General features: G+C 31.9%; 1 protein-coding gene across 1 annotated transcript in view; it reads right to left on the reverse strand.

Annotated features, from left to right (window-relative positions):
* Nucleotides 1–8796: 8796 nt before the first annotated feature.
* The window catches only part of LOC127705305 (uncharacterized), a 56544-nt gene continuing 37550 nt past the window's right edge, over nt 8797–27790 (reverse strand). Inside the window, exons 3-7 of the mRNA XM_052209625.1 lie at nt 21324–21413; nt 17840–18004; nt 12887–12976; nt 11113–11331; nt 8797–10018 (exon numbers count right to left, since the gene is read on the reverse strand). Of these exons, the coding sequence (XP_052065585.1) occupies nt 11136–11331; nt 12887–12976; nt 17840–18004; nt 21324–21413 (541 nt within the window). The 3' untranslated portion in view covers nt 8797–10018; nt 11113–11135. The remainder of the gene's footprint in view (nt 10019–11112; nt 11332–12886; nt 12977–17839; nt 18005–21323; nt 21414–27790) is intronic.

Consider the following 27790-nt stretch of genomic DNA (forward strand, 5'->3'; position numbering starts at 1 on the left):
ATCATTACATGCCTTGTTCTTGTTGACAACCTTGGTGACGGGAAATTATCTGAAACTTCGTCCACGGATATTATGGACCTTGTTTGAAAAATAAACCAAAATGGAAGATCACACGGACATCGTGTCAATCCTAATCAACAGAGGTATAACTAAATCTCGCTAAATCGATATTTTGACCATCTTAAAAAAAACAACAACAGGAGATTAATTAATTTGGTAAACTGAGAACAGTTCAATTCTATTTGAACAGAATGTTTCAATGTACATTTCTAAAATCCTCTTGTTGACAAAGTTCAAATATCAAAGCTTTTCGTCATATTTAGTCACGTTTGTGTTTCATCATACTAACAGACCAAAAGATTTTTCAAATCTACTTTTGGTCATACTATTTCATCAGATAGTAAATATGGAAATATAAAAGTGTATGTCTTAGAGTATGACTTAAAGTTGCAATTGCGTATCAATTTTTGTATTCAATTCATTTGCATGGATCCACCAAAACACAAAAATATAACCTTATAGATATCGATTTGTCTTAACCGTCGCGTGGACTGCCTCAGCTGTGCTGCGGCTCTCGCGGTCGTTAGCTTCGTCCGGCGACTAACAGCACCTAGTAATGGTCGAACTATTAGACATTATAAGTTTTTGACTGACTTCAGCTTTGACTACCGATGTGGTTCTCGTGATCAGGACAGCAAAATATTTGAGAATCATTGATAAGCTGTTTCCTTTAAGTCCAATTAACTTTACCATTCGCACTTTTTTTTTATTTCTCTTCTTTTAAAATAAATCTTAATTTCAATATGATATTTGCAAGCGTTATTTTTCCTTGATCATTTATAAAACTCAATAAATATACGAAATGGACATTCAAAAGACCAACATTATTTTCATTATTTTTTGTACTAATGTTTCTTTTAATGAATAAACACATCGTTAAATTAAAGTATTCCGTGGAAGCAAATTGTTCACTCTTTATAGCAGATTGTTCCAAAACTGATGGGAACCTAAACTTAAGAACCCAACGAAACAACACTATAACAATATATAACTTCAACAATACATGTAGCTTTTTAGAGGACATTTTCTCACTAAATGATTTCAAATTGTCTGACTAAACTGACGAAATTTTACCCAAGGAACCCACTTTTAAGAAGGTAAAGGTGAAAATACAACATATAAAAGCTAATAGCAAAAGGGGTTTGCACCCTTAATATATATATTATGCAGAAAAGAAAAACAAACTCACAGTGTTATTTGACTACAATGTTTCTTATACAACTCAATTTTTGTGATATTCATAAATGTAAAGCAACAGGGACCAGGATGAACATTCAAGATTAATATTAGCACGACTAAGGGACTTATTCGGAAGAATGATTTTACATGCAGTTATATAATTAAAAGTGGTATTTCACATTTGAAGTTTATGGTAATACTAAACCAAAGAATTAAAGGAAAATCTTTCTTTACAGATTAATAGACTTAATGAAAGAGATTGCGAATGTGATTTTTTAGGAAATATATCAATTGCTTAGTTTTAGTTTGATACAAGACTAAACTAGTCTTTTATTCTATTTCTGTAGTGAAATTCTATACAAATGTTCATCGGCATTACAGAAGATAGTATCTTCCTGTACTTTCATGTCTTAGCTGTATGACATATACTCCAAAGTACAATCGCCGATTTAAACGTTAATGACGACATACTTTACATATCTGCAGAATAGGACATTTTGTTTGCTTTCAGTAATTCAGAGCATTCATTAATACGGTATAATTTATTATTGTTTAATTGTATTTGTGATTTTGTTGTATTTTATACCGGTATTGATGAATTAAGTGCATTTTGTAAACTGATTGATTATTGTATGTTCATCTATGTACCTTTCATTTTTCTAATGATCGAAGTTCACAATGGAAGGATGAGTACTAGCTTAACCCACCTTTATTAATGTGCATGTCCCAATACTAGACAATTCTTGGATTTCGATAGGACACATGGATATAGATTTATACAACTATATAAAACCAGTAACGGAGAAACAAAAGCACAAAAAAGGACAATTTTGAGATGATTATAAAATTGAGAATGGAAACGGTGAATATGTCAAAGAAACAACGACCCGACCAAAGTGCAGAAAACAGAAAATATCCCAAGTCCACTAAAGAGTCTTCAACACAGCGAGAAAATCCCGCACCCAGAGGCGGGCTTCAGCTAGCCCCTAAATATAAATGTATACTAGTTCACCGAAAATGGACGTCACACTAAAGTCAAAAATACATTAATGAACCAAAATTAAAAAAAAACACATACAAGACTAACAAAGGCCAGAGAATCCTGACTTGGGACAGGCAAAACAAATGCGGCGGGGTTGAACATGTTTTGTGAGATCTCAACCCTCCTCCTTTACCTCTAGCCAATGTAGAATAAAAAAAAAAAACACACAGCAATACGCACAGTAAAACTCGGTTGAAAAGAAGTCCGAGTTCGATGTTCGATTAAGTAACAGAAGAAAATAAGCAAAATGACAATGATCAACATAAATTAAAAAAGGACTACTAGCAGTTACCGACATGCCAGCTACAGACCTCAATTAAACTGATTGAAAGATTATGTCTTTATCATATGAAAATCAAGCACAATCCCTCCAGTTAGGGGTTTAGTATCATACCATCATAAAATATACGAGAAAAAAATAACCCGTATAAATAGTTTTACTAGTTTTAAATTCTAAAACAGAAAAAAAGACAAATGTGTTTCGACTTTATTTAATGTAACTGATTTGTTCCTCCTTTTTATGACAATTTTGAGTAAAACTGATCCTGTCTAAAAATATAAAAACAATTTCTATGCTGCGGTTCTGTCTTTGCTGTATACTTTTTTTTTGCATATTTTGTTAGCTAGAGAGTGAAAATCATTACACGAAATTATGAAAAAATGTGTATATTTATCATAAATCATCTGAAAGAATTAAGAAAAAATCTGAATCAAATGAAAGTCGCAATTATTAGTGGCCTCACTAGTATCTTTCAACTACCTTTGTATGCGTATTTTGTTCTAGTAAAGTAAGATTTGAAAAATACCCATCTTGGTAAGTTTAAAGAAAAATAATGTTAAATTTTATAACTTTACCATATCTAGTGGATAAATATCAAAATATAATTATGTACATTTTAAAGTACTGACCAATTGTTGTTAATTAAATACTAATCGTCAACCTTACATTTTTCACATTACTATTTTCTGTACAGAAAGATTACCTGATTACTTCAAAGACAAAACTACTCGTCATTTAATATACTTACACCAAAATCCGTTGCATCCAGGATTTTCATCAACAAATGGGTATCATAGACATTTATCATATACTTAGTGGTAAAAACATGTAAATTGTATGTGTAATACGACCAATGGCAATCGTGCTGTATCAGCCATCCGTGATGTCGATATCAGTCACGGTTGCGTAGCCTTTATCACTACCCAAGCTATATGACGTCACGTCATCAATATAAGTCACGGTTGCAAAGGCTTTATCCACCCCGCCCCCTAACCTATATAGCGTCATGTCACGCAAAAAAAAACATCAATTTGAGTTATATAATACATAGAGAATATCATATGGTCAACCCGAGACCCCAATATGATCCCAAGAGCTCTGCTTGAGGGATAACATTGGTTGAGGGTTGATACGGTGTGTGATATAATACAACTAATCTCTCTTATGTATTTTTCACGACACATGACGTAATACATATTAGTGGTTTGATAAAGCTTTTGTAACCGTCACTGATATCGATTACGTGACGTCATGCAGATTAGGGGTTTGATAAAAGCCTTTGCAACAGTGACTGAAAATCGAAATCATCACGGATGGCTGATACAGCACGATTGTCATCAATTGTATTACACATACAATTTACATGTATTTACTACTAAGTATATAATAAAGTGTATATGATATGGCTTTTTAAATATCACACAACGTATCAACCCTCATCCAGAGTTCTTGGGGTTATATTGATGTCTCGGGTTGATACGGATGTGATAATGAAAAAGCCATATAATATTCTCTATTTAGCATTGGAAACTCCCGATTGCCCTTGTTCATCATCCTAATTCAAATATTTTCGCGTTGTGCATCTTAAAACCGGGGAACTTTGATTGTTAACAAGTAACGACTTAGAAAGGCACAAAATATCGAATTCCCCAGCTAATCAAGTGGACGAATTTCAGGTTTCTAGAGGATGCAGTAAAGGACACTGCCAGAAAATGGATTAAGCTCGAGTCAGATGAACCTTATCTAAACAATTTATCTGAATACATCTAAACTGTTATGGCATGCATTCAGAGGCCCAATTTAGAAAATTTAGATGTACATCGAAACACACGAGTGTCTAACCCATTCAAGAAGCTCGAATTTGTGGATGCTTTATCAATATATATTAGGAATATCACACAAAATACTTTTAATTGGAAGCAATTGTGAAAATCCCACACATATCCTACAGCCTTCACGAAACTCCTTTCTTTTATCTTTTGCTATTTATAACAAAATAAGGACGGTGGAAATCTTACGTTATCATAATGGATACCTAAACATTACAAAAATCTTCATAAAAAATAATAACAGTCAGGTCGTTTAGATTTTCAACAAAATATCTTTCTAAAATTCTTACTTACATTCTTGATATAGTAAAAGATGGCCTACAAGAATATTGTGATGAGGTTAGTCAACCAGTGTTAATCAGATTTGGATATTTAAAAGTTCTTAAAAAGAATAACTCCAAAATTGTAAATCACATTCTTTACAAGTATGCAATTAAAAAATTGATTGTCTAGGCTCTACACATCTATTCCCCACACCCAATTAAAAGACTGACTTCATTGCCATATTAAACAAATCTTTATCTGCAAAGATACACATTCCTTGTTTTAGGCCATGAACAATCTTACTTTGTGAAAAACCACACTGATTCTAATAACAAGTACACCGAAAATGATATTAAAATGCTGGACTATTTGATCGACAACATATTTGTTTATTTTGATTGATTAATATTTTAGCAGACAGTCCGTATTCCAATTGTTTATCCAAACTTGAAGACTTATTTTGTACTCATATGAAGCAGGATTCACGGAAAACCTTGTCAAAGACAAAAAAAAAAAATCGTTACATAAAATCTTTTTCAGATAAATGGATGATGTCATGTCACGTAAAAGCCACATTTCAGTAAGAGCTTGTATGCATTTTTCCCAGTGAACTCGAGATTAGGGATACGACCGAAACAGAAGGCCTGCTTCATATCTTGATCTTTTTCTCGATATTGAAAAAGATGAACGACTTCAAAAAAGAATCTAGGACAAACGCGATGATTTCAACTTTCTCATGATCAACTTCCCATTTCTCATTAGGAACCTACCCTACCCTTTGTCACTTCGTATTGCGTTTACATATCTAAATTAATATGTTATGCTCGTGCACGTTCACATTATACGCATCAACACCAGAGAGTACAAATGACCGAAACCGACACTAAATTAGTTTAACGGTCACCATCACTAATTGGTTGACAGATCCAATTTTCCTGTGTCGCAAATCATTATTGACATGTTTTCGAGGACATAGATATTTAGATACCAGAATAATCTCTGATTTGAAAATTTACCGATTGTGTATTATTCCAGATTTCCACATTTTGAATATATATTGATTCGCATGGCGAATGTCGCTTATCATGTCACAATGTTCTTAAAAAAAACCCCGATTAATAGCAAATATTGAAATCCAAGAATATATAAATGCTAGTTATTTTTATTTTAATCTAGTATTGTTTAATACGTTTTGATTGCCTTATACGTTTTGATTGTTTCGCTAAAGCATTGCCTTCATACGTTTCATTTGCTTCGGTCCAGTTTTAATTCTTACTTTTGAAAAAAACTAGAACGAAACAACCAAAAAACGCATAAAAACAATACATATACTTAATCAAACAAAAGGTATAGAAACAATTCTAAACCAAAACAATAAAAACGATTCAATTAAGTTTTGATTTGTCTGTATACGTATTGGTTGTTTCGGTCTGGTATTTTCTCTACATTACTTTTTGTATTTCATTGTTTCATTATAACTAAAACGTTTCGGTTCAGTTTTAGTTTTTCTCTAACCGTTTTTGATGTTTTGGATTAGTATTGTCCCTATATGTTTTTCTTGTTTTGGTCTAGTATTGTCTCTTTACGTTTTGGTTGCTTCGGTCCAGTATTGTCTCTATACGTTTTTGTTGTTTCTGTCTTGTATTGTCTGTAATACGTTTTTTGTCTACGTTTTTGTTGTTTCGGTCTAGTTTTAATTAAGCTCATTTTTTTATGTTGTTGTTTCGGTCTAGTGTTAATTTAGTTCTATTCGTTTTTGTTGTTTGGATCTTATATTGTCACGTTTAGTCATTTCAGTCTATTATTTTCTCTATACCTGTTTTTTTTTTTTGTCAAGTACAAAAAAATGTATATATTGTCTCTATACGTGTTGGTAGTTTCGGTCTAGGTTTTATTACGTTCTATACGTTTTGGCTGTTTCGGTTTTGTATTGTCTCTACGTTTTGTTTGTTTCGGTCTAGTATTGTCTTTATACGTTTCTGTTTTGGTGCAGTCTTTAAACTGTGCACCACTTATTGTGGACCTGTTTTTGTATTTTTATGAGTTACAATTTATAACTAAAATCGGCAAAGAACCATCGAAACAACATCTGATACAAAAATTTAACAATACTTTTAGATATTTGGATGATATATTGGCTCTCAATAATGACGACTTCAGTATGTATACTAAAGAAATTTATCCTGTTGAACTTACTTTAAATAAAGCTAATACTAACAATGACCACTGTCCTTTCCTCGATCTTGATATCTATATCATTAACGGGAAGTTTAATACAAAAATTTATGATAAAAGAGATGATTTTTCATTTCCTATCGTTAATTATCCATTTGTAGATGGTGACGTTCCCTTGTCACCATCTTATGGTGTTCATATATCTCAACTTGTACGATTCGCTCGTGTATGTAACAACGTATTAGATTTTAGCGAGAGAAATTTATGTATTACTGAAAAATTATTACACCAGGGTTTTCGATATCATAAACTAGTCAAAACATTTACTAAATTTTATCATCGGTATAAGGACATCAATTGTAAATATAACTCAACATGCAGACATCTTATACGTTCGGGTATTTCACATCCAATCTTTTATGGTAATATTCTTTACAAAGCACAAAAATGTCAGTATTCACCTCAAAAGCTAACAAAACCTTTAAACAGACTTATTAAGAAGGGATATAGTTACGATACTGTTGTCAGGTCATTAAAGATTGCATATTTTGGCTTTAATATTGATTCACTTAAAGGGTCTTTGCATCGGAATTAAACATATTTATTCTAAAACCAGTTGTTGGCATGACACGGGTTATGTTCTTCTCATATATTTTATGATGGTATAATACTGAACCCCTAACAGGAGGGATTGTGCCTGATATTCATATGATGAAGACATAATCTTTCAATCAGTTTAATTGAGGTCTGGAGCTGGCATGTCAGTAACTGCTAGTAGTCTGTTGTTATTTATGTATTATTGTCATTTTGTTTATTTTCTTTTGTTTCCTATTCTGACATCGGGACTCGGACTTCTCTTAAACTGAGTTTTACTGTGCGTACTGTTGTACGTTTGTTTTTTCTACATTGGCTAGAGTTATAGGGAGAGGGTTGAGATTTCAAAAACATGTTTAACCCCGCCGCATTTATGCGCCTGTCCCAAGTCAGGAGCCTCTGGCCTTTGTTAGTCTTGTATCATTTTTAATTTTAGTTTCTTGTGTATAATTTGGAGTTTAGTATGACGTCCATTATCACTGAACTAGTATACATATTTGTTTAGGGGCCAGCTGAAGGACGCCTCCGGGTGCGGGAGTTTCTCGCTGCATTGAAGACCCATTGGTGGCCTTCGGCTGTTGTCTGTTCTATGGTCGGGTTGTTGTCTCTTTGACACATTCCCCATTTCCATTCTCAATTTTATTTACTATGCACTTTACGTTTTTTGGTGTTTTGGTTTAGTATTGTCTCAATACTTGATTGTTGTTTATACGTTTTAGTTGTTTCGGTTTGGTATTGTCTCTATACTTTTTTTTGTTATTTCGGTTTAGTATTATCTCTAAACATATTAGTTGTTATTATCAAATATTGTCTCTATGTGTTTTGGTTGTTTAGGTTTTGTTTTGTCTTTGTATAATTTTGATGTTTCGGTCAAGTATTGTATCATACGTTTTTCAAGTTTGTCTCTTTTTACTGCGTTCGATGAGTCTTTCTGCTTTTACCAGGAATGATAAGAGCTAAATTTAGGTTATATATCACCAGCCCAGTTGTCAACACTCCTGTGTTGCCATGAATTATCATGGATATTGTCATATTTATAAATCAACTGTTTACAAAACTTTGATTGCTCGAAATACTATGGCATTTCTACCCCAGGAATAGAATACCTTAACTGTATTTAACACAACCTTTTGAAATTTTGGGACGTCAAAGCTCCTCATCTGCAAACTTTTATTTGACCTTAAACGTTTTAATTCGAGCGTCACTGATTCTTTAAAAGTATATATATACTTTTAAAGGATAATCGTATTTTATATAGACTATTTTTGGGAATCTAATTGAAAAACATATAGTGTTTAATAGCCATACGTCTTTGGATTCATCCATGACATCCGGAAAGATGATTTTTTAGGAAAAATAGAAAAAAGAGAACAGATATTTAAGATTTATTTAAGATTCGTGCAATAAATAGTATACATAAAATAAATGGTATGTCACAGAGTTTCTAATCCTTTGTATCATAACAGAATGAAATATGAAAAAAAAAATGTACGCATGTATTCTTCGTCTGAATTTTATCAATGAAAAACTGAACTAAGGAAATACAGAAAGACATTGATATTGTAACATAGATATTTTATACAATGTCATTTTAAGACGTCTCCATATTCAATAAGCATACACCACTCTTCGAATTAAAAGTATGTATTGTACCGTTAACGAATATGTTTATCTAATCATCATTTTCCAAAAACGATTCAAATGAAATAGAGAAGATTACACAATGAATATCTTTTCTATTACGGGTCGTGATTCATATCTATTCCACAATTAATGAAATTCTGTTAAAAAATGATGAAGCTTGCTTCTACCAGATGAAAGATACCTGGCAACTTGATCAATATGGTTCGATCGAAGAATATTTCCTCGATAAGTTCAATCATTTGCAAAAACAATGCACATTGTACTGTTTAGCTTCCTGGAGTTTGTCATCTCCTTTATCTTATTTGAATGAGTTATACAATAGTGTTTTTTTTTTAAATTATTTAGTTTTTGCAAACTTTCCACTCAAACTAATACTTTATTTAAGGGGTTATCATTCCTAAATATATCAGTCTCTATACTGTTTGTCTTTCATATTATAAAGTGCACAGATATTCAAAAACAGATGTTGGTTTTGCACAAGCATGTACGAAAAACAAAATTTACATAAAACATGCATATGCAATTTTAAATGAGGAGAACGATTCTGACGAAAATACGACAAAGATCATTTGAAAACTTCAAAAGCAATATAATAAAAAAGAGGGAAAATCATAAAGATCCATACACGCGTTATCAACACATAAGTCTCTATATGAAATTTTATGCTATCAAAGATAGATAAACTCATTGTAGACTATTTCTTTTTTGAAATATTTTGAATCTTTATTCCAGAAAAGTTTTAAAAGTTCAGTTTAGGAAGCACAAACTTCCTCCTCATAAACTTTATAAACATAGTAGAAGTGCATTAAGTAAATATATTTAGTGTTCAAGTCGTTCGACCAAACGTTTTTGTGTATAAAAAAACAAAATCCACCATACCCTTTATCATTTTATGTGTATAGTGGTAGACAAGAGATAGACACATACAAAGCCAGGTAATCTTCTTTCATTCTGAAAAATAACAATAAAGACATTATAATATTGTGTGTTTGAAAGTCAAAAAGGAAACACGAAGGAGCTTAAAATGCAATATGTTCACTAACTTATTGTCAAGATTTCTTTTGAATAATCTGAATCTTCGCTCTTTAATCGGTGGGAAACTGGTATATAACCCTACGTCCGAAATTTCGACAAGAATCGTGAAATTCAATTGCTCTCTTCAGTGAATTAGTGTGTATATTACACACATTAACCAATGTTTTAAAAAATAAGTATTTACTCAAAACATGTTACCTTTGTATGCATACAATGCGGAGGTAAAATATTTAAAATATTGTTTTTTTTTTATTCTATACCCTAAACCTCCAGCAACTCAAAATATGCATTGGTAGTAATGAAAATCGATATTAAATATACCCAAGCTCCGTTCAAACCACTTCACGGGATTAACTATCAATCACAACATAGACACCAGTTGAATTGTAGTTTCTATGACAGATGTATAAAGTTATCAAGTGGAAAATGTCTAAAATTTTATTTTGTAATTCATACTAATTCGCCGTTTCTGAATATAACGGACTGTAGGTGATTTCATTGTTTGTACTCCAAAATTAAAGTAACGTCACATCATTTGATGGATTTCCATTGTCTAAGACATTTTGTTACAAATCCCGTTTAGGTGAACGAATTTAATGTATTACCCATGATGCATTAGATTCCAAAACGAGGGTTTCTGAAGCACTGCCTACTATCAGGATTATTCACTAGATGAATGACGTTCCACCAGTTGTGAAATCGACCCAGTAATTGAAAATCAAATGAAAAGAGTATTCCGCCCAAAACGTTTCTAGCGACCGTCTTAATCTTGCTGTAAAATGAAAGTTTTGCTTCATGTTGAAAGACTCACTAATGACCTTGAGATGACAAACGGCATTAAAAGTGATGTGTATGTGATTTTGTGTCACAAATTGATACACCCTATCCTTTCGTTTCATAAAAAAATGACAAGTGTCCTAACAATATGATAAATTGATAATCGTTCCGAGTCTAAAGGGCATCTTTTCAAATATGGCCAAAACAGTTGAAGTAATGACATTGAGACCTACCATCAGATTAGAAAAAAATGCGATCAATTAGCTGAATGCCTTTTCTTGATTTGCTGGAGTCTTTTGTGAAATAGCCGCAAAGGTGACATTCTCTTTCGGAATGATCTTCGTTTTCTACCCGGACTATGCGGAGACATCAAATAGTAATATTGGTCTGCAATGGATGATGCCCATTCCGTTCGGCAAGCACCTCCTAACTCCACTGTACATGTGCGTTTACTAGAAAAATAAGACCGCATTATCAGATATGATTGCTTTATAAGTTTTAAATAAAAAACGTATATGCTCCCAAAGAAAAAGACAATAGAACAAATATGTAAAGATCTCAAGATGTTGTACACATGCAAATACTTGCCCGTTCAAAATTAAAAGATCTTTTAATTCTGTTTTGTGTATATACAACGTATCAATCTTTTTTTTCTGTGTGCCGAACATATACACTTCAGCTGAATGTTTAAATATAGTTGGAGTCAATTCATCTTTGAAGTTAAAAATACAGAACTTCAGTTTTAGAATGTTTGTACTTTACTTTGAATACACATTTATTTCTTGGGTCCGGATGGTTATATAAACATATACTACTAGACATTTTCAAAAATCGTCTACACAGACACTTACACCGACACCGATACAAAAATAAAGGGACCGTATCAAAATGTTGATACTTACTAAATGAATGACCTCGTAAAACTTGGCTGCAGAGATAAAAAATATATTCTGTAATTTTTCTTATATATTTGTTTATTCGGAACCGGTTATAAAAATGCAAAAAGTAAAAAAAAAATGCTAAAATTACAAAAAAATAAAATTTGACAGAACTTAAACATTGTTAAAACAAAAAAAACATTTTGACAAAATTAAAAAAAAAAATATATATGAAGTTATATGAGTGCCAATGAGATAACTCTCCATCCAAGTCACAATGTGTAAAAAGTAAACAATTATAGGTCAAAGTACAGCCTTCAACACGGAGCTTTGGCTCACACCGAAGAACGTTTCATAAAAAATACATTCGTTTTATTGGTGTAATCAGGGGTGTACGGATTTTTACAATGTATTTTAAACAACAGTGTAAAATTCCGTACCCCCTGATTACAACAAAATAACTAATAATATCATCTATATATCTATACGTTATGTTTCACGCAATAAAATTCTTTACACGTTCCTGTTTCTGATTAAAGTTTTATTAATTTACACCCCCCTTTTTTATAAAGTACAATATTAAGATCAGTCATTTATCAGCTACTAAACAGAGTCAATAAAGAAGCAACTCATTCAAAATAAATGTTTTATACAGTTTCTGAAATGTTAATTAGAAAAAACATGATATAAATTCCTGTGGTCGTTGTACATATTGAGATGACCCCTTCTCAAAAAGGTTACCTGTAGACATACGCATAGGTGTAAGCGTCGGTATTGAATAGTTTTCGAAAATGTCTAGTAATCATTAGACATCACCATTCTATATTCCGAATCTAATAAATATAATGGAAATGATGTTTTATAGAAATAGAAATTATAGATAAATTAGCCTAAGTGACTTTCAAATACTTAGTAACCTGGTTTTATGAATGTGATCCTTCAGTTTTCTTTTGCTGTTTGTTATAAAATTATTAATGTGTTGGAAGACCATATGTCATGTAGATTTTTTCCGGTATTAAACTTAAGAAAGACCATGGTTTTTATGGTATAATGATTGCTTTATGTAGGATCGGGAATATGACAATGTATAAAAATATTTCTGTTTACCCAAGAAATGGTTTATATTTACCTATTTTCTATAATGCTACCATTTGCATCTTCTAACAATGTACGAATGTTCTTAAGGTCAAGGCGCTTTCTCACTATATCTTCTATTAACCTGAAGAAGAAATTGAAGGATATTTAGATTTACCAAACTACTGAACGTAATATGATAAAATACATATGGCTATGTGTAACATATAATGTGTTTTACTATGGCAGATCGTCCTTTATATGATATTTCAACAGACAGTTGGTATTCCAATGGGTACTTATTGTGCACACCTTCTGGCCGACTTGTTCTTGCACTCGTATGAAGCAAAATATATTCAAAACCTTCTAAAAGACAAACAGAAAAAGTTAACTTTCAGATATATTGATGAATAACCCATATTTCAGTCAGTACTTGCATCTCATATATCCCAGTGAACTTTAAATTAAGGATACTACTGATACCAGAAGGACTGCCTCATACCTTGATCTTTTCCTCAATATTTACACAGATGGACGATTTCACACTAAAATCTATGAAAAACGGGATGATTTTAACTTCCCAATTATCAATTTCCCATTACTCTGCATTAACATACCCTCTGCTCCGTCGTATGGTGTGTACATATCTCAATTGATTCGTTATGCTCGTGCATGTTCACACTATACTGACTTCATATACAGGAGTATGCTCCTTACGCAGAAACTTCTCCAACAGAGTAATGAGGAGGAAAGATTAAAAATGACACTCCGTAAACTTTATGGACACCATCACGAATTGGTTGATCTATACGATGTGTCTGTGTCTAAACTAACTAATGACATTTTTAATACGTCTAAAATTGTGGTTTAACATCTATGTCGTCTGTGTGCTAAGTACCGAACGTGACCTATTCCCGAATATGACTGTTATACCGAGAGTGAATTTTCATTGCTATACGACTTGTCTCGGTATTTTGTACATCCAACATTCATGTATTTATTTTTGATGTTTTTGTTATGGTTTCTGTTGAATAATGTGCTACGTCGTATCGTTTGTTGTCCGAATAATTATAAAATTGCCTTTCAATACCATCTTTGTCATATTCCCGAATATGACTGTTATACTGAATGTGAATTTGCATTGCTGTGCGGCGTGTCTCGGTGTTTTGTACATCCAACATTAATGGATTTATTTTGATGTTTCTGTTATGGTTTCGGTTGGATAATCTGTTTTGTCTTGTCGTTTGTAGTCCAAGAAATTATAAAATTGCCTTTCCATACCATCATTGGCATGTGAATTGTTTGGACGAATATTGTGAAAATAATTGTATAATGTTCGAGATTGCATGTTAGTTACGTAAGCGCCTCACTGTTTTTGATGTCCTATGGTGTTTTTCGTTGATGGAATATGTTCGTTGTTGTTCTGTGGTTTGCATGTTGTGTCGACTTTTATATTATTTGTTTGTGCGTTTCTCTGTTATGAATGGTCTTGCGTGTTTTTGTGCTGTATTTCTGTCACGTAGTGTTTTAGCGATATTTTTTAACATTGTCATAAAGCTGTTGCCTTTATTTATAGGTGATGATATCTCATTTCAGACTACACATAATTCTGATTGAGCAGTTGATGCGACAGTATTTAGTTCTCTCAAAGAAGTCACTCAAACTGAAAAAAAGCTTTTGAGAACGAACCATCTGTCGTATATTCATTATTTGTTTGTGCGTTTCTCTGTTATGAATGGTCTTGCGTGTTTTTGTGCTGTATTTCTGTCACGTAGTGTTTTAGCGATATTTTTTAACATTGTCATAAAGCTGTTGCCTTTATTTATAGGTGATGATATCTCATTTCAGACTACACATAATTCTGATTGAGCAGTTGATGCGACAGTATTTAGTTCTCTCAAAGAAGTCACTCAAACTGAAAAAAAGCTTTTGAGAACGAACCATCTGTCGTATATTCATAAATGTTTTATTATGATCGATTTAAAATCACATTAAAAGAAAGTTAATTATCATGAAAATAGAAAAATCAAATCAAAAGTAGGAACGTCTTAAATGCTGATATTCTTCAGGGATTGTTGACGCAAGTTAAATATAAATCTAATGATGAGGTGGACATAAGTTATGCATACACTTTTCAGACGTTTAATACATACAAGAAATTATAAGATAAACCGATTATATTTTCTTACGATGCGAATATCGGTCTATTGAACATAGCAGGATGTGTACTCATTTCACAGTCAGTATGTGTGACAACATTAAAACCATGATGGCTGTATTGTAAATAATTAATTCAAAGAATGTTACAGAGTAGATATGTTATGAGGTTCTGAAGCTCATTTCAAATATCGGCTATTAGTGTCAGTAAAATAAAAACTCAAAAGATTTATTAAAATGTAACAAAGAATTCAATCAAAATGCTTTTAATAATAATTTCATAATGTTCACTTTCCGAGAGTTTTCAACCATAAGATATATAGCGCTGTCAATACAGCAGCAATAATTTCCTATCATTATTACCCAAATACATATTACTAATTATCTGCAAATTATTTTTTTGCAAAAACATTTTAGTTTATTTGATTTGACATAAGGATTTATTTGATTAAGCATCATTGTCTTTGTATGGGAGATGATATAAGGGACCCATTTGTCATGTTCTGTGTCACAAGGAAATTACTTGTTTACATTCAGTGATCGAGAGTTATCGACTTATCACAAGTAAATATTTGGGAACTCATAAAACAATTTGCACAAATTAAATCAACATAAATGGCAATGGATCTTGTTCATTAGATGTCTATCTTACTGTAAATGCTACTAATTAGTCTCAAGAGACTCTTTATTCGATCATAATGAAAATTTAGTAGAAGCTATTATAGGGAAATAGTTGCAGATCAGTGGGTTATTCAATCGCAAAATATCAGAGGTCATATCAAATTGTTCAGGTCCAGGTACAGTTAGACATATTGGGGTTGAGGTGGAAGGGTGTTAAAAAGTTGCAAAAGACAGGAAATGAGCGTTTTTTGGATTAATATCCCTTCCAATGCCTGTTTCAGTCGTTTTGTGATTCAAAGCGTGTGTTCAATACATAAAAATCCGGACATAAACTCAAACGATCTATAAAAAACATATTGCATTAACGGCGGAGTAAATATAAGTCTGAAAAATTGACTTCCGTTCGCAAACTTAATGATGAACAATGTAATGTTGGAAAATCTGAAAGACTAACTGGTTATTCTACTGTGAATGTTTAACAAAACTTCAATCCATATTTTATTCATATTTCTATGTCTATGTTTTTAGATTAGAAAAAATTATGCTCATGTTTTGTTTTTTTCTATTGCAAAATAAACTACATTTCTTGTATTTGTTATCTATGATAACCGACAGGCGATATGTTGATATTGTATATCACGATACAAGACTTAATTTTCTAGATACATGTTATTTTTTTCATCGATTATATTTGTATTTTCAAAGTTCTGTCAGAGTATACCCTTTTCATTTGTTATCCTGGAGATGACATTTACCTTTGTATATGACTTTTTAATTTGAACATCTAGACAGAGCCAGTATGCATAGCAGGAAATACTTAATATCCTTATTTCATTTGTAAGTAAGATTCCGACTGCTTTTACTCCTATGTTTTCTGCTTAAATCTTGACTTCTTAAATTTCAACAAATGTAATCTTCTGTATTAAAAGACTATTGCAAGAGGAAGGGGTTCTAGTGTTGGTTAGATTGATTATTTGATTTTCAAATTAAATATGATTATTTTTCTCCTATAGTTTATAGGAACAGTTAAGACAATTTGGTTGGCGAAGTGAGATATATGTAATAAATAAATAAAAAAGCCGAAGTAGGACTATTTCTCAAGAATGTGGTTCCAATATCTCTTGTATCTTTAGTTTCAATGGAAAAGTAGTTTAAAAGCCTATTGTTGGATAGTTTAACCCATGTCAAACTATCCTCACACTTATAGTGCAGGAACTGCTTAACCTTCGGGAGCACCAGAGATCAGACCCATGTTTTGTTGTTGTTGAGTGTTGAGTCTGTGTAACTGAATCCGTGTAAGGGGCCTCGGTGGCCGAGTGGTCTAAGTAGTTGAACTACTGTATCACTAGCCTGTCGACACTGGCGGGTGAGTTCGAATCCCGCATGCCATACAGACTCAATCTTGATTGACTAGGATTGTCAGTTTTCCTACCAAAGGTCGACGGTTCTCTCCGGGCACTCAGGCTTCCTCCACCAATAAAACCTTACCGCCACAAAATAACACATTAGTGCTGAAAGTGGTGTTAAACACCAATCAATCATAACTCAATCTTTTGTTTTCTGTGTATTGTTTTTTTTGTAATTGTTGTTTGTCTTTTCGTCTTTATTCTTTTTGGTCATGGTTTGTTTGTTTTCATGGGGTTTATAATGGTGAAATACAAATCAAAATTTTGTCCCGATTCGGATTATCCTCTTACATTGACTAAGGTCTTTTTGAAATAGACAATATAAGCGGGAGTGTTCTAACTGCAGAAACATTTAGTTTCAAAATGACTGAACTAATGCCTCAATGCAATTTATAAAGGCAGACCAAAAAGGTTTTCCTTGCTGAATGTGAGCTGTTTTTAAAAGCAAACATATTATGCAGTTCCATACTAGTCAACTATATTTTGATGGTGACCGAAAAGCTTTTGAATAATTGAAATCAACCAAATAATTTATTGAATTCTTAAAGACGCCTAGAACCTGTAATTTGTATTTGACATTTTTAAGTATTCATTAAAAAAATAAACAAAATGGACAAGTTTAACCAAAACAATATCTGAAGTAAAGCTGTACGTATTGACTATTAAGAATCAATTTAATTCATCTTGGTTATAAATAGCCTTCGATTCAAAAAATTAAAACTAAGTAAAATTTGTATCAAAATTTGCATTCAACAATAATTTGCAGTGATTAATTATATCTTTATTAAAGAATATATGTGAATGAGTTGAAAAATATTAGTTACCTTTTAATTTCAACCTCAGATAGTTTTTCTTTATGTTTCTCTTGTAAGGGTGTCCGTTTACCAGGGCTATGTCCGTTTGATAACCATTCACGTGATTGAAGCTGATCGTCCAGGTCTGCCAAGGCACAATGGTGACTATTTAATCCAAGATTGCACGCCCGTTTTCTGTAAAGAAACAGATCTTACTTTGAACACCAAAGCGACAGTTTTTATTTAATCAAAAACATAAGGCATACAATTATATCGGTCTTTTTCTTTATGTCAGGAATCATTTGCTGCATTATTGTAAAGCTCGACGTTCAACCCTAAATCACCAAATATTTCAATCCAAGAAGAAATAGTGATCACTTATTTTGAGATAAAGTTCCATAAACCATAGCATAGAAGGAGAAGGCATGCTAATAGACCAATAAAATTCCAAATAAAGTAAACAAAATTCATTCTAATGAAAAATATGTAATTTGTTTTAATAATGAACTGGATGAACATGTAAATAAAGCAATGACATTTGTGATATCATTGTGCCAAAATGAATGTGTCAATTTTGTTTGAAGTACAATTGGTAATAGGTTTATTAAAAAACTACCAGTAGCCTTACAGTTCAAGAAATTTTAATCACATCTAATATTGTAAAATACACCTTGCAGCAAATGATTTTTTGTAAAAGGCTGTTGATTATATCTAAATGTTATTAACAGGAATTCAAAATAAAGCAAATTCGACATTTTTCATTCAAAATACAGGAAGTCTAAATAGACAGACAGTAAATATTTGAAGCAACAGTAGTTAACCGATGTTCAAATCTTACAAATCCATTGAGAAGATACTAATTGAGGTATTAACCCTAAAAATAGCAAACCCGTGCGCGTCGAAAAGGTAAGCGTCTACTGTTAAGCATGCAACATGCAAAAAAGTAAACACTGATATCTGAAAGATTTAAGTCTTTTGAATCAGCGCTAATATATAGATTTATAACACTTTGTGATTATCGATTTTTCATCAAGTATTTTATTTGAATTTAGATTTAAATTAAGCAAGCAATACCTGCATTTTACTTAATATATCTGAATCATACCAATATAATTGCCACTGAACATAATTTGAATAATTGCCCGACGTTTTTGTTCGTCAAATAAATCATTATAGAACATAAATAGTCGCTCCTAATAATGACCACATATATGAATTAGTTTAAACAATACTAATCTTGAAGCATCTTTTTATACGAAAAATATGAGGTGTGTAAGGTGTGATCCTTACATCATCACACATACAAATCATGAGTATAAGTACTGTTCAACTGATATATAATAGATTTTTTTCTTACATATCCTGGGCGTATTAACGTTTAGACGAACGTACACCTCTTATTTTAGCTGTTTGTTTCGAACGCTCATCACATCCAAGGAAACATATCCACATGGTTGAGCTTGTTACAGTACCCCTATCCATTATTAACGATGACGACAGAATGACAAATTATCCGTTATTAAGCAAATACGGAGAAAGTCCAATTCGTGTTGAGTTTTTTAAAACTCACCATTGTCTATTAATGTTAAAGATAAAACGTCATTTCAGAAATTTAGATTCCCACCAGAATAAGAAATTTTGTAAGATGGGGACAAATATTAGCTTTCAAAAGGCCAGCTATGGACCGCTCAACGAGTTAGGATTGTATAACGTGCAAAGAGCATTTGATTTAACGTCCCAAATCTAAATGAACATGTCTGTGAATTATGAATCCAGTACAATCGACAGGGTGTCAATATTAAGCAAGTGTTTAACTGCCAGACGGGAGAAGTCATAGTGGCCATATTTCTATACCCAAGTAAAACTTTCTGGTTTTGTATTTAGAAGTATGATAAAATTGCACTGAACAGTATAGATTCACATAATGTTGATCGGTCAATATATATCAAATATATTTAAGTGCATTTTATTCCTTTAAAGCTGATAAATTTAATATTTATTGAAAATCTGTTATTTCGGTTATACAGTACAATTGTTTAATGTCTAGCACAAAATGTTAAAATAATTGTTGTGAAGGACATATAATCATATCTTTACTGCAATTTAATAATAAGGATATCAGTAGCTATAATAATTGAATTTATCTAAAAATATTAGCATTCACATAGGAACTAAAAAATAATTACAAAATATCTTTCACATCATCAAACTTATCATCCTCATTCGAGACTTAGTTTGAGTTTTATAGCTTTAGACTCCTAACTGCATTTGACATCAATGCTATGTTCTTACAAGTCAGTCGTAATATTATCTGATTTTATCATAACTTAATATGCAATAAAATATATGAATAGAAAATTATCTATTTTAGGTTAATTACCGATTTCTGATGTTAGATATATAACAATTGTCGTGGGAATCGTTTAGAGGCTGTCTGTCCTTTATGTAATTTTCATTCCAGAGATAACGGGCAGGAGGTCGGACAGAAAATATACGTTACCTTCTTTCTTTAATAAAACAAAATTTTTTTAATGTAGATTCTCTTTCTTATAGATGTTCGGGATTTTTATTCAAAAGAGGCATGAACCAATACTTTAACTTCACATTTTCTAACGTAAACATAATATAATAAAACAAAGGTATGTTGTGGTGATATCAAAATGCATCAATGCTATGTTCAAAATCACTGACAAGTGTCGGAATCACTGACAAGTGTTAGTTTTGAAGAGAAATTGTGAAGTAATTCCATTCCAAATTTAACAAATACTGAAAATAATGAAATTTCTATAAAATCATATTGAATAAATATTCTCAAGTTTCTTGAAATCATGTATGTTTAACGACCTACTCATGCATGAACTGTAATATAAACATTTAATGTTTAGAAAGACTGACGTTGCCGTCATTAACATCAGACTTTGATGCAAAAATAACCAAAATCTAAACTCAAACACAATAAATTTTAAAAACCTATCCACCATTGAGGATGCACATTTACAAAGAACTCTGATTCCCCTCAAAACTAGATTTGCCGACACCGTCATATGAACTAGTTCTTCTTTTTTTATTTGCTCTTCAATTCGATATTGAAGTTTTGTAAATATAGATTTTGGGTATCTTCTGACAAGAAAAGACGTGTTTGTTACTACTAAGATTAAATGACGGCGATCAACTGGTTGTTTTATGTTTAAAAAAAACCTATAAAACAATACATATATGAAAAAATTCAGTGATTAACAAAACTGTAATTGGTTTCCTGATATTTGTGTAACGTAACGTCAAGTGTCAAACCGTGCATGTATCGCCAGGAAGAAACCCAAATTGAAAAATACATACATGTAAGTAGGTAGATATAATTGCAAAAGGAGTCGAAATATATAGGGATTGTCACTGGAAATGAAGGGGATGTGAGTTAAAGCAGGTCACTAAAGGTTGAGCAGGCCACTAAAGGTTGAGCAGACCACTAAAGGACCTTCACAGTGGTACTCAAATACATAATATTTAATATTCTTACTTTTGTGTGGTCAAATAATTATCTAGACCGTCCACTGTTGACATCATAGAAGAAATATCGTTTTGTGCTTGGTTTAGTGATTCCATCAACCTAAAATAGACAAGAATTTTAATTACTACTTTAGCACATTAAGTTCATGAAAGAAGGTAAAAAGGAAGTAAAATGATTAAAACTTGAAACACAGACTAAATTATATTTTGTCACGTCATGTGTTCTGCAGACACGACCTTTAAGAAAAACCTTTCAATCGTGTAATGAAGGAACATATTTGTGACCATTGTTGTATCTAAAGAGGCATGGGGATCAAATATTTCCGGACTCAAATGGTAAAATCATTCAATCTTGTAATGAAGGAACATATTAGTGACCATTGTTGTAAAGAGGCATGGGGGATCAAATGTTTCCGGATTTGAATGGGCACCAGTAGATTTTCTCATAAGTTTTTATTGTGTTTCAAACTATTAATTTAACTGATGTCAATTAATAGACAGATGAAATATGACATATAGTTAATAATACGGCAAATACAATTGTCAAATATGTATGGCCGTACATGAACGTACAAAATTTTGTCTTTTTTAACATCGGCGTTTTGGCTGTCTTTTATAAGTGAGTATTCTCACGAATTATAGTATCTCCCATGAAGACAAAAAGTACATGTAATCCCTTTCCCTAATTAAGATATATGTCTATGTCAATTAATACATTTTATAACTTTGTTTTACAGTATTTTTCTTTGATCCTGTGTCAGAGCTAATGTCACACCTTTAATTATATGAGTTAAGTGTTAATTTAAGAGAGTTTGTAAACTGTTAATGCATAGGTACGCATCACGTTATATAAAGTTGGGAGATGTCAGCGTCTTTCATTATGTAAATATATTTAACTCCTCTCCAAAGGTTTTCAATTTACTTATATGAACTTATTGATATGTAAAATTACGTAAATTGAAGCTTTTCCGGCCCAAAGGACACGTAAGAGCTTTATTATCGTAATCATGTAATCTCCGTTTTACCAAAACACACTCCACAGAAAATTTTTTATAAAGCAACTATTTCAATGTAGCATGAAGGTACCCAAATTGCGCCTATTTTTTTCAGTTTTTCATCTACGTTTTTTCAAGAAACAGACAAGTGTTTCCATTCTGTTTTTATTTTGTGGATGTATCCTTATCTACTATATATTTCAACAAGTTTAATTTTAAATTCATTCTGAATCATTGAAAAACGGGTTTAAACCATACGACCAATAATTCTGTAATGAGGAGTTATACCTTAATTGCACCCATGCTTAAATTCATGTCCATAAAAATCGAACAACTGACGTTTTGTTTTATTTTTCCAAATTTTTAGAACAATTTGACAATAGTCCATTCTTACTATTCATGGTATGTGGTGTGCTTCGACGAAAAGCTGAAACTATCATTTTTAAATTCTCCTGTTTGCTACGACTGTGTTTTGCACCAACGACCTCCTGCACATATTTCTAGCACCTTACCACCTGTCTACCGATAATGTTTGTTTTTAAAAGCATTGTTTAAAATGTATTACTAGTTTTCTTTGCTGGTCGATGAAAATATATCTTCCAAAAAGTCATACTAGATGTCAACGCAAGTATCCTGATAATTATTCCAAAACCATCGAGTCTAATATTAACTAAAGTTTGCAGTATTGTATCATTACAAGCTGTCTTTTACACAATATTTGGTTTCTATTCGATTTTGATCATTTTTTTATAGAACTTTCAAGCAAATAATGAGTTCCATTTTTTAAATTAAATTGACATTTGCAATCTTCGACCTGACTAGATATACAAATTAATTAACCAAAGACTTATTAAATATTATTTGAAGACAAACCATGAACATTTTTGCTAAATCATTTGATCCTGAGTCTATTTTGTTTAGCCCCCACCACGTTTAATAGGCAGATATGTCGTCGTACCATAACATATTGTCCTGATTCCGGGCAGACCAGAAATGTCTTACATTTCCGTATTTCTTCTTCCCTGACACAGAGGCGCACTTATCAATTTCAAATCATTGGTTTGACGTTCATATCCGCCCACTTTACGACAAAAACGTAACTACGGGCCATGGTGATTGTTTATTTTCTTTTTGGAAATTCAAATACTACATATTGTTAACTCTTATGTTATAAAACAGAATATGTTTAATATACCATTTCTTATCATACAGCGGTTAAAATATAATGTCTCAATCGTGGAAAACTTTATTCTTTGATTATTAAGCAGAACTGTTTCATATGAAGTTCTCTCATTTTAAACGGTGTGTTGTGTGCTTAGACGAAAAGCTAATGTAAATATCCGTTTTAAATTCTCCTGTTGTGACACGACTGTTTTTCGCACAAACGACCTCATGCACATATATCTACCACCCAACCACCTTGACCTGTTTTTAAAGGAGGGCTTTAATATGTATTATTCTATACTGTTCGATGTAAAAATCTATCTTCCACAATGTTGGTCATACTGGATGTCAAGACAAGTATCCGGATATGAATTCCAAAACCAACAATCAAAGCAATATTCCTGTCGAAGTTAGTTCAACAATTTATTAAATCTTTCACATAAATTGTCTCTATAGTAATCATATTGGACGGTGGTGGGTCTTTTACAATAACGTTGAAGGCAACCATCAAAGTGATTATTTCTCCCTCATGAATGTTTTATAAAAACGACTTTCTGATGATTATATTGTTAGGCATATATATTGAACCAATGCATGCATATATACTCAACTAAGTCCTCTATGCATGTTTTTAATACATGTATTACAAAGCCATTATGTGAAATCGACAAAAATATTTCATTTGGTAATTAATGATCGAAAACGTTAGCTGCTAATTGGCTCTTGGGTTTTTGTGCCGACGTTTACCGATCGTGACCTTGATACACTAAACACAGAATCATGGATGTTGAGACAATTACGTGCACATCAAATGAAATGATACACCTATGTTTATTTGTTATTCGTTAATATTTTTATGCGTTCCCAATTGTTAATTAATCTCTGTCTCGAAATTTGTTAAATGATTTAGAATATTATCCCCCCCCCCACATTTACAATCGGTTAATATTACCTTTTTTCAGCGTTTGTTCAATTTTTCTTCCACCACAGGGTTTCTTTTCGCGTCATCACATATATTAATTTAATAGTTGAGGTTGAATTCGGCTGTAAAACTACCTACCGCAAGTGTTTTGACTCCGGATTCATTGACATTTCATTCGGAATTTTTGTGAACGAAAACCGGTAGTGTGCATGCGTGTGAACAGGGTGATGTATAATGTGAATGAATCAAGACGTGTAGGAAAGCTGGTCAACATAATGAATAATATTTTCAAAATCGTACCATAGGACCAAAATTTAGATGCTATAAGGTTGAAATATTGAAACAAACAAACAAAAATTTGAAATTTTATAATTAACATACATTCCTGTTAGTGATTTTTTTCCCGAAAATTTAGAATATAATATCAGTAAACACAAACGTCAAGTATTTACGGACGGACATTTTGTTTATCAAATCAATCTCTTTTTAAAGTCTAACATTCCACTATATGTATATATTGCTATACAAAATATAAGCAGAGACTTATAGAATAATTAACATTATGATAGTAATTAAATTTTGTTATAATTATTGTAAAATATTAATTACGTTTTTTGTGATATGCAAGGATTTAAAATCCCTGTGAATTGAAACCATGCAAGTGTTTTTTTCATTCACAACCGTTTAAAATTTAGATATTTAGCTAACTTTGGGTATGCATCCCTGCTCATTGGTGCTGATACGTTGCATATTATGTTCATTAATGTGATGACTGTTCAAACCTGTGAGACATAATGCACGTTTATATGACGATTTTAATTGTATTCTATCAAGAATAAATTAATTCTCAGTTTAAACTTAATAATTTAAATTCTCCCTCATGAATTCGTCCGAATTTAAAACATTTCTATTCTAAATACATGGCTAAATAAGAGACAAGTCATAATTTAGGTTTGTTTGCTCGCAGTAACTTCCTTATTTTCTCAGCGAAACAACATTTAATATCTTGTAAACATTTTACAAATTACAAAAATATACCACAATTCCATCTATATACATTCACAATGTCCTCTAAATACATATCAATACAAACATAACTGTAATATATTATGCAGAGCTTAACGTTAACTTCGTCTATCAAAGTTACTGGAGCACATCGATAATAACCAAACGTAATCAGGACTTATATATGCCTATAAAACCCCACCCGTACTACCGCCCTCGAATTATTCGTGCAGAAAACAACAGTAACATCAGACCACTTCTGATTTACATACTAGCCAAACTTGTACCACAAGTCTAAAGATAGAAATAGAATAGGGAAATTCCAAATATAACGGAATAGAAATAAATTTAAATTCTCCCTCATGAATTCGTCCGAATTTAAAACATTTCTATTCTAAATACATGGCTAAATAAGAGACAAGTCATAATTTAGGTTTGTTTGCTCGCAGTAACTTCGATAAAACAAAGGAATAAATAATTTGAGAACTATATGCCAAGATTCAAGGAAACAGCCATTTGAGATTTTAAATTGTCTTTAATATACCCATCTTTGGCTTTATCCGAAGCCCATCTACCGTGGACTTTAAGTAACCTATCAGAGACTCCTCTATTAGCCCCCGTAGAAGCGCCACCACTTCTCAAACTATGAAGCCCAAACTTAAGCTTATCTAAACCAATATCTGATAAACTCTCTAACAAAATTTCTCTCGCTCTGGTATAGGACAATGGACTATTTATATTACATAATTTATAAACATCTTTCAATTTCATAAAAGACAGTGCTCTGAAAATATAGCTATCAGAATTTTTGCTCAATTCAGCTAAATTGATATACTTATTTAACCAAAAAACTGGACATAAATCTGTACCTGTAGCAGCTATAACAACAGAATTACCCCTTCTGTATAAATCAGTTTTGCTTTTATCAATGCGAATTTTAACATGACTGACTTGAAACTCAATATTATTCATCTTAATGTTAGCCAATTCACTATACCTCAAAAATCCAGAAAATCCTAACAGAAATAATACTACTACACGCAATTTTTTGAGATTATTATGATCTCCGAACTTCAAAACAATTTTCCTTAATATATCTGACGTAATAGGTTCTTTTTTGTTTATAGATTTACTTAGCAATCTCCTTCCTCCTTCATAAATAAGACCAAGGAATTTGTCTGAACAAGGATTATGTTTGAAATTAAAGTCATGAAACCATTTTATTGAATAAAAACTTGCATCTAAAATCGCAACACTGGATCCCTGTTGAATGAGTCCACCTATATACATAGAAATCGTAGTAGTTGTCGCTGGTAAACACTCAAGTGAACATGAAACACACCATTTTTCAAACTTTTTAAAATAGCACTTGTATTTCTTAATTGTAGAATTTGATCTAGACGATTCGACAAAAGAGGGTAAATCTCGTATGATACTGGCAAATCTCGAATCATTGGCATAACACTCAAATTGTTTCCATTGATCTGTAAAATAAATATAATAATGAATACCAAGTAATAACTATAAACAAAGTAAATATAATTAACATTACTACTATAAATGAATGCGGCATTTCCCTCGCAAACAACCCAGTGCGGCATTTCCCTCGCAAACAAATAAATGCGGCATTTCCCTCGCAAACAAATGAATGCGGCATTTCCCTCGCAAACAAATGAGTGCGGCATTTTCCTCGCAAACAAATGAATGCGGCATTTTCCTCGCACACTTACTGTGGCATTCAACCTCACAGTATCTAAAAAAGTCATATACTTATATATATACAGTGGCATTAACCCTCACTGTATTCATAAACAATTAATCAACAATGTTAACAATGACATATCTAATTGTTGCAGTTAAAACATCACAATGTTAAATTTAACATACTTACGAATATAGTCTCATATCTGATAACTGCGGCAAATAACCATCGCAGAAAACTAAATCAACTACAGTCTGTATACAACATTCAATGCATAAATCTCAATACTTCGAGAAATCCAACAACAAAACATATACATTACTGTTAAAAGGTCTCTGTGCAAATATACTCTTTTCTTGTGAACCTTTTGTAAAAAAGTTCATAGGTTTTTAAAATAACGCACTGTATCACCATATTGCCAAGAAAATCCTAAATATTTTTGGTGATCAGGGTGAATTTCTATATGGTGATAACCAGACTTTAAATCAAATTTAAACCCAAAACCGCTAAAATTTACAAATGTCATAGCTTCTTTAACCCCTTCAAATTTAACTTTTTGTTTCTCGACAAATTTATTAACATGTCTCAAATCTAAGACTAATCTTTCTTTACCCGTACTATTTACCGACACAGTAAGTGGATTAACGACAAATGGTCGATTTACTTCTTTTATACATTCTTTAGTTAAA

Source organism: Mytilus californianus, unplaced genomic scaffold (genome assembly GCF_021869535.1).
Source record: "Mytilus californianus isolate M0D057914Y unplaced genomic scaffold, xbMytCali1.0.p SCAF_6, whole genome shotgun sequence".
NCBI lineage: Eukaryota > Metazoa > Mollusca > Bivalvia > Mytilida > Mytilidae > Mytilus > Mytilus californianus.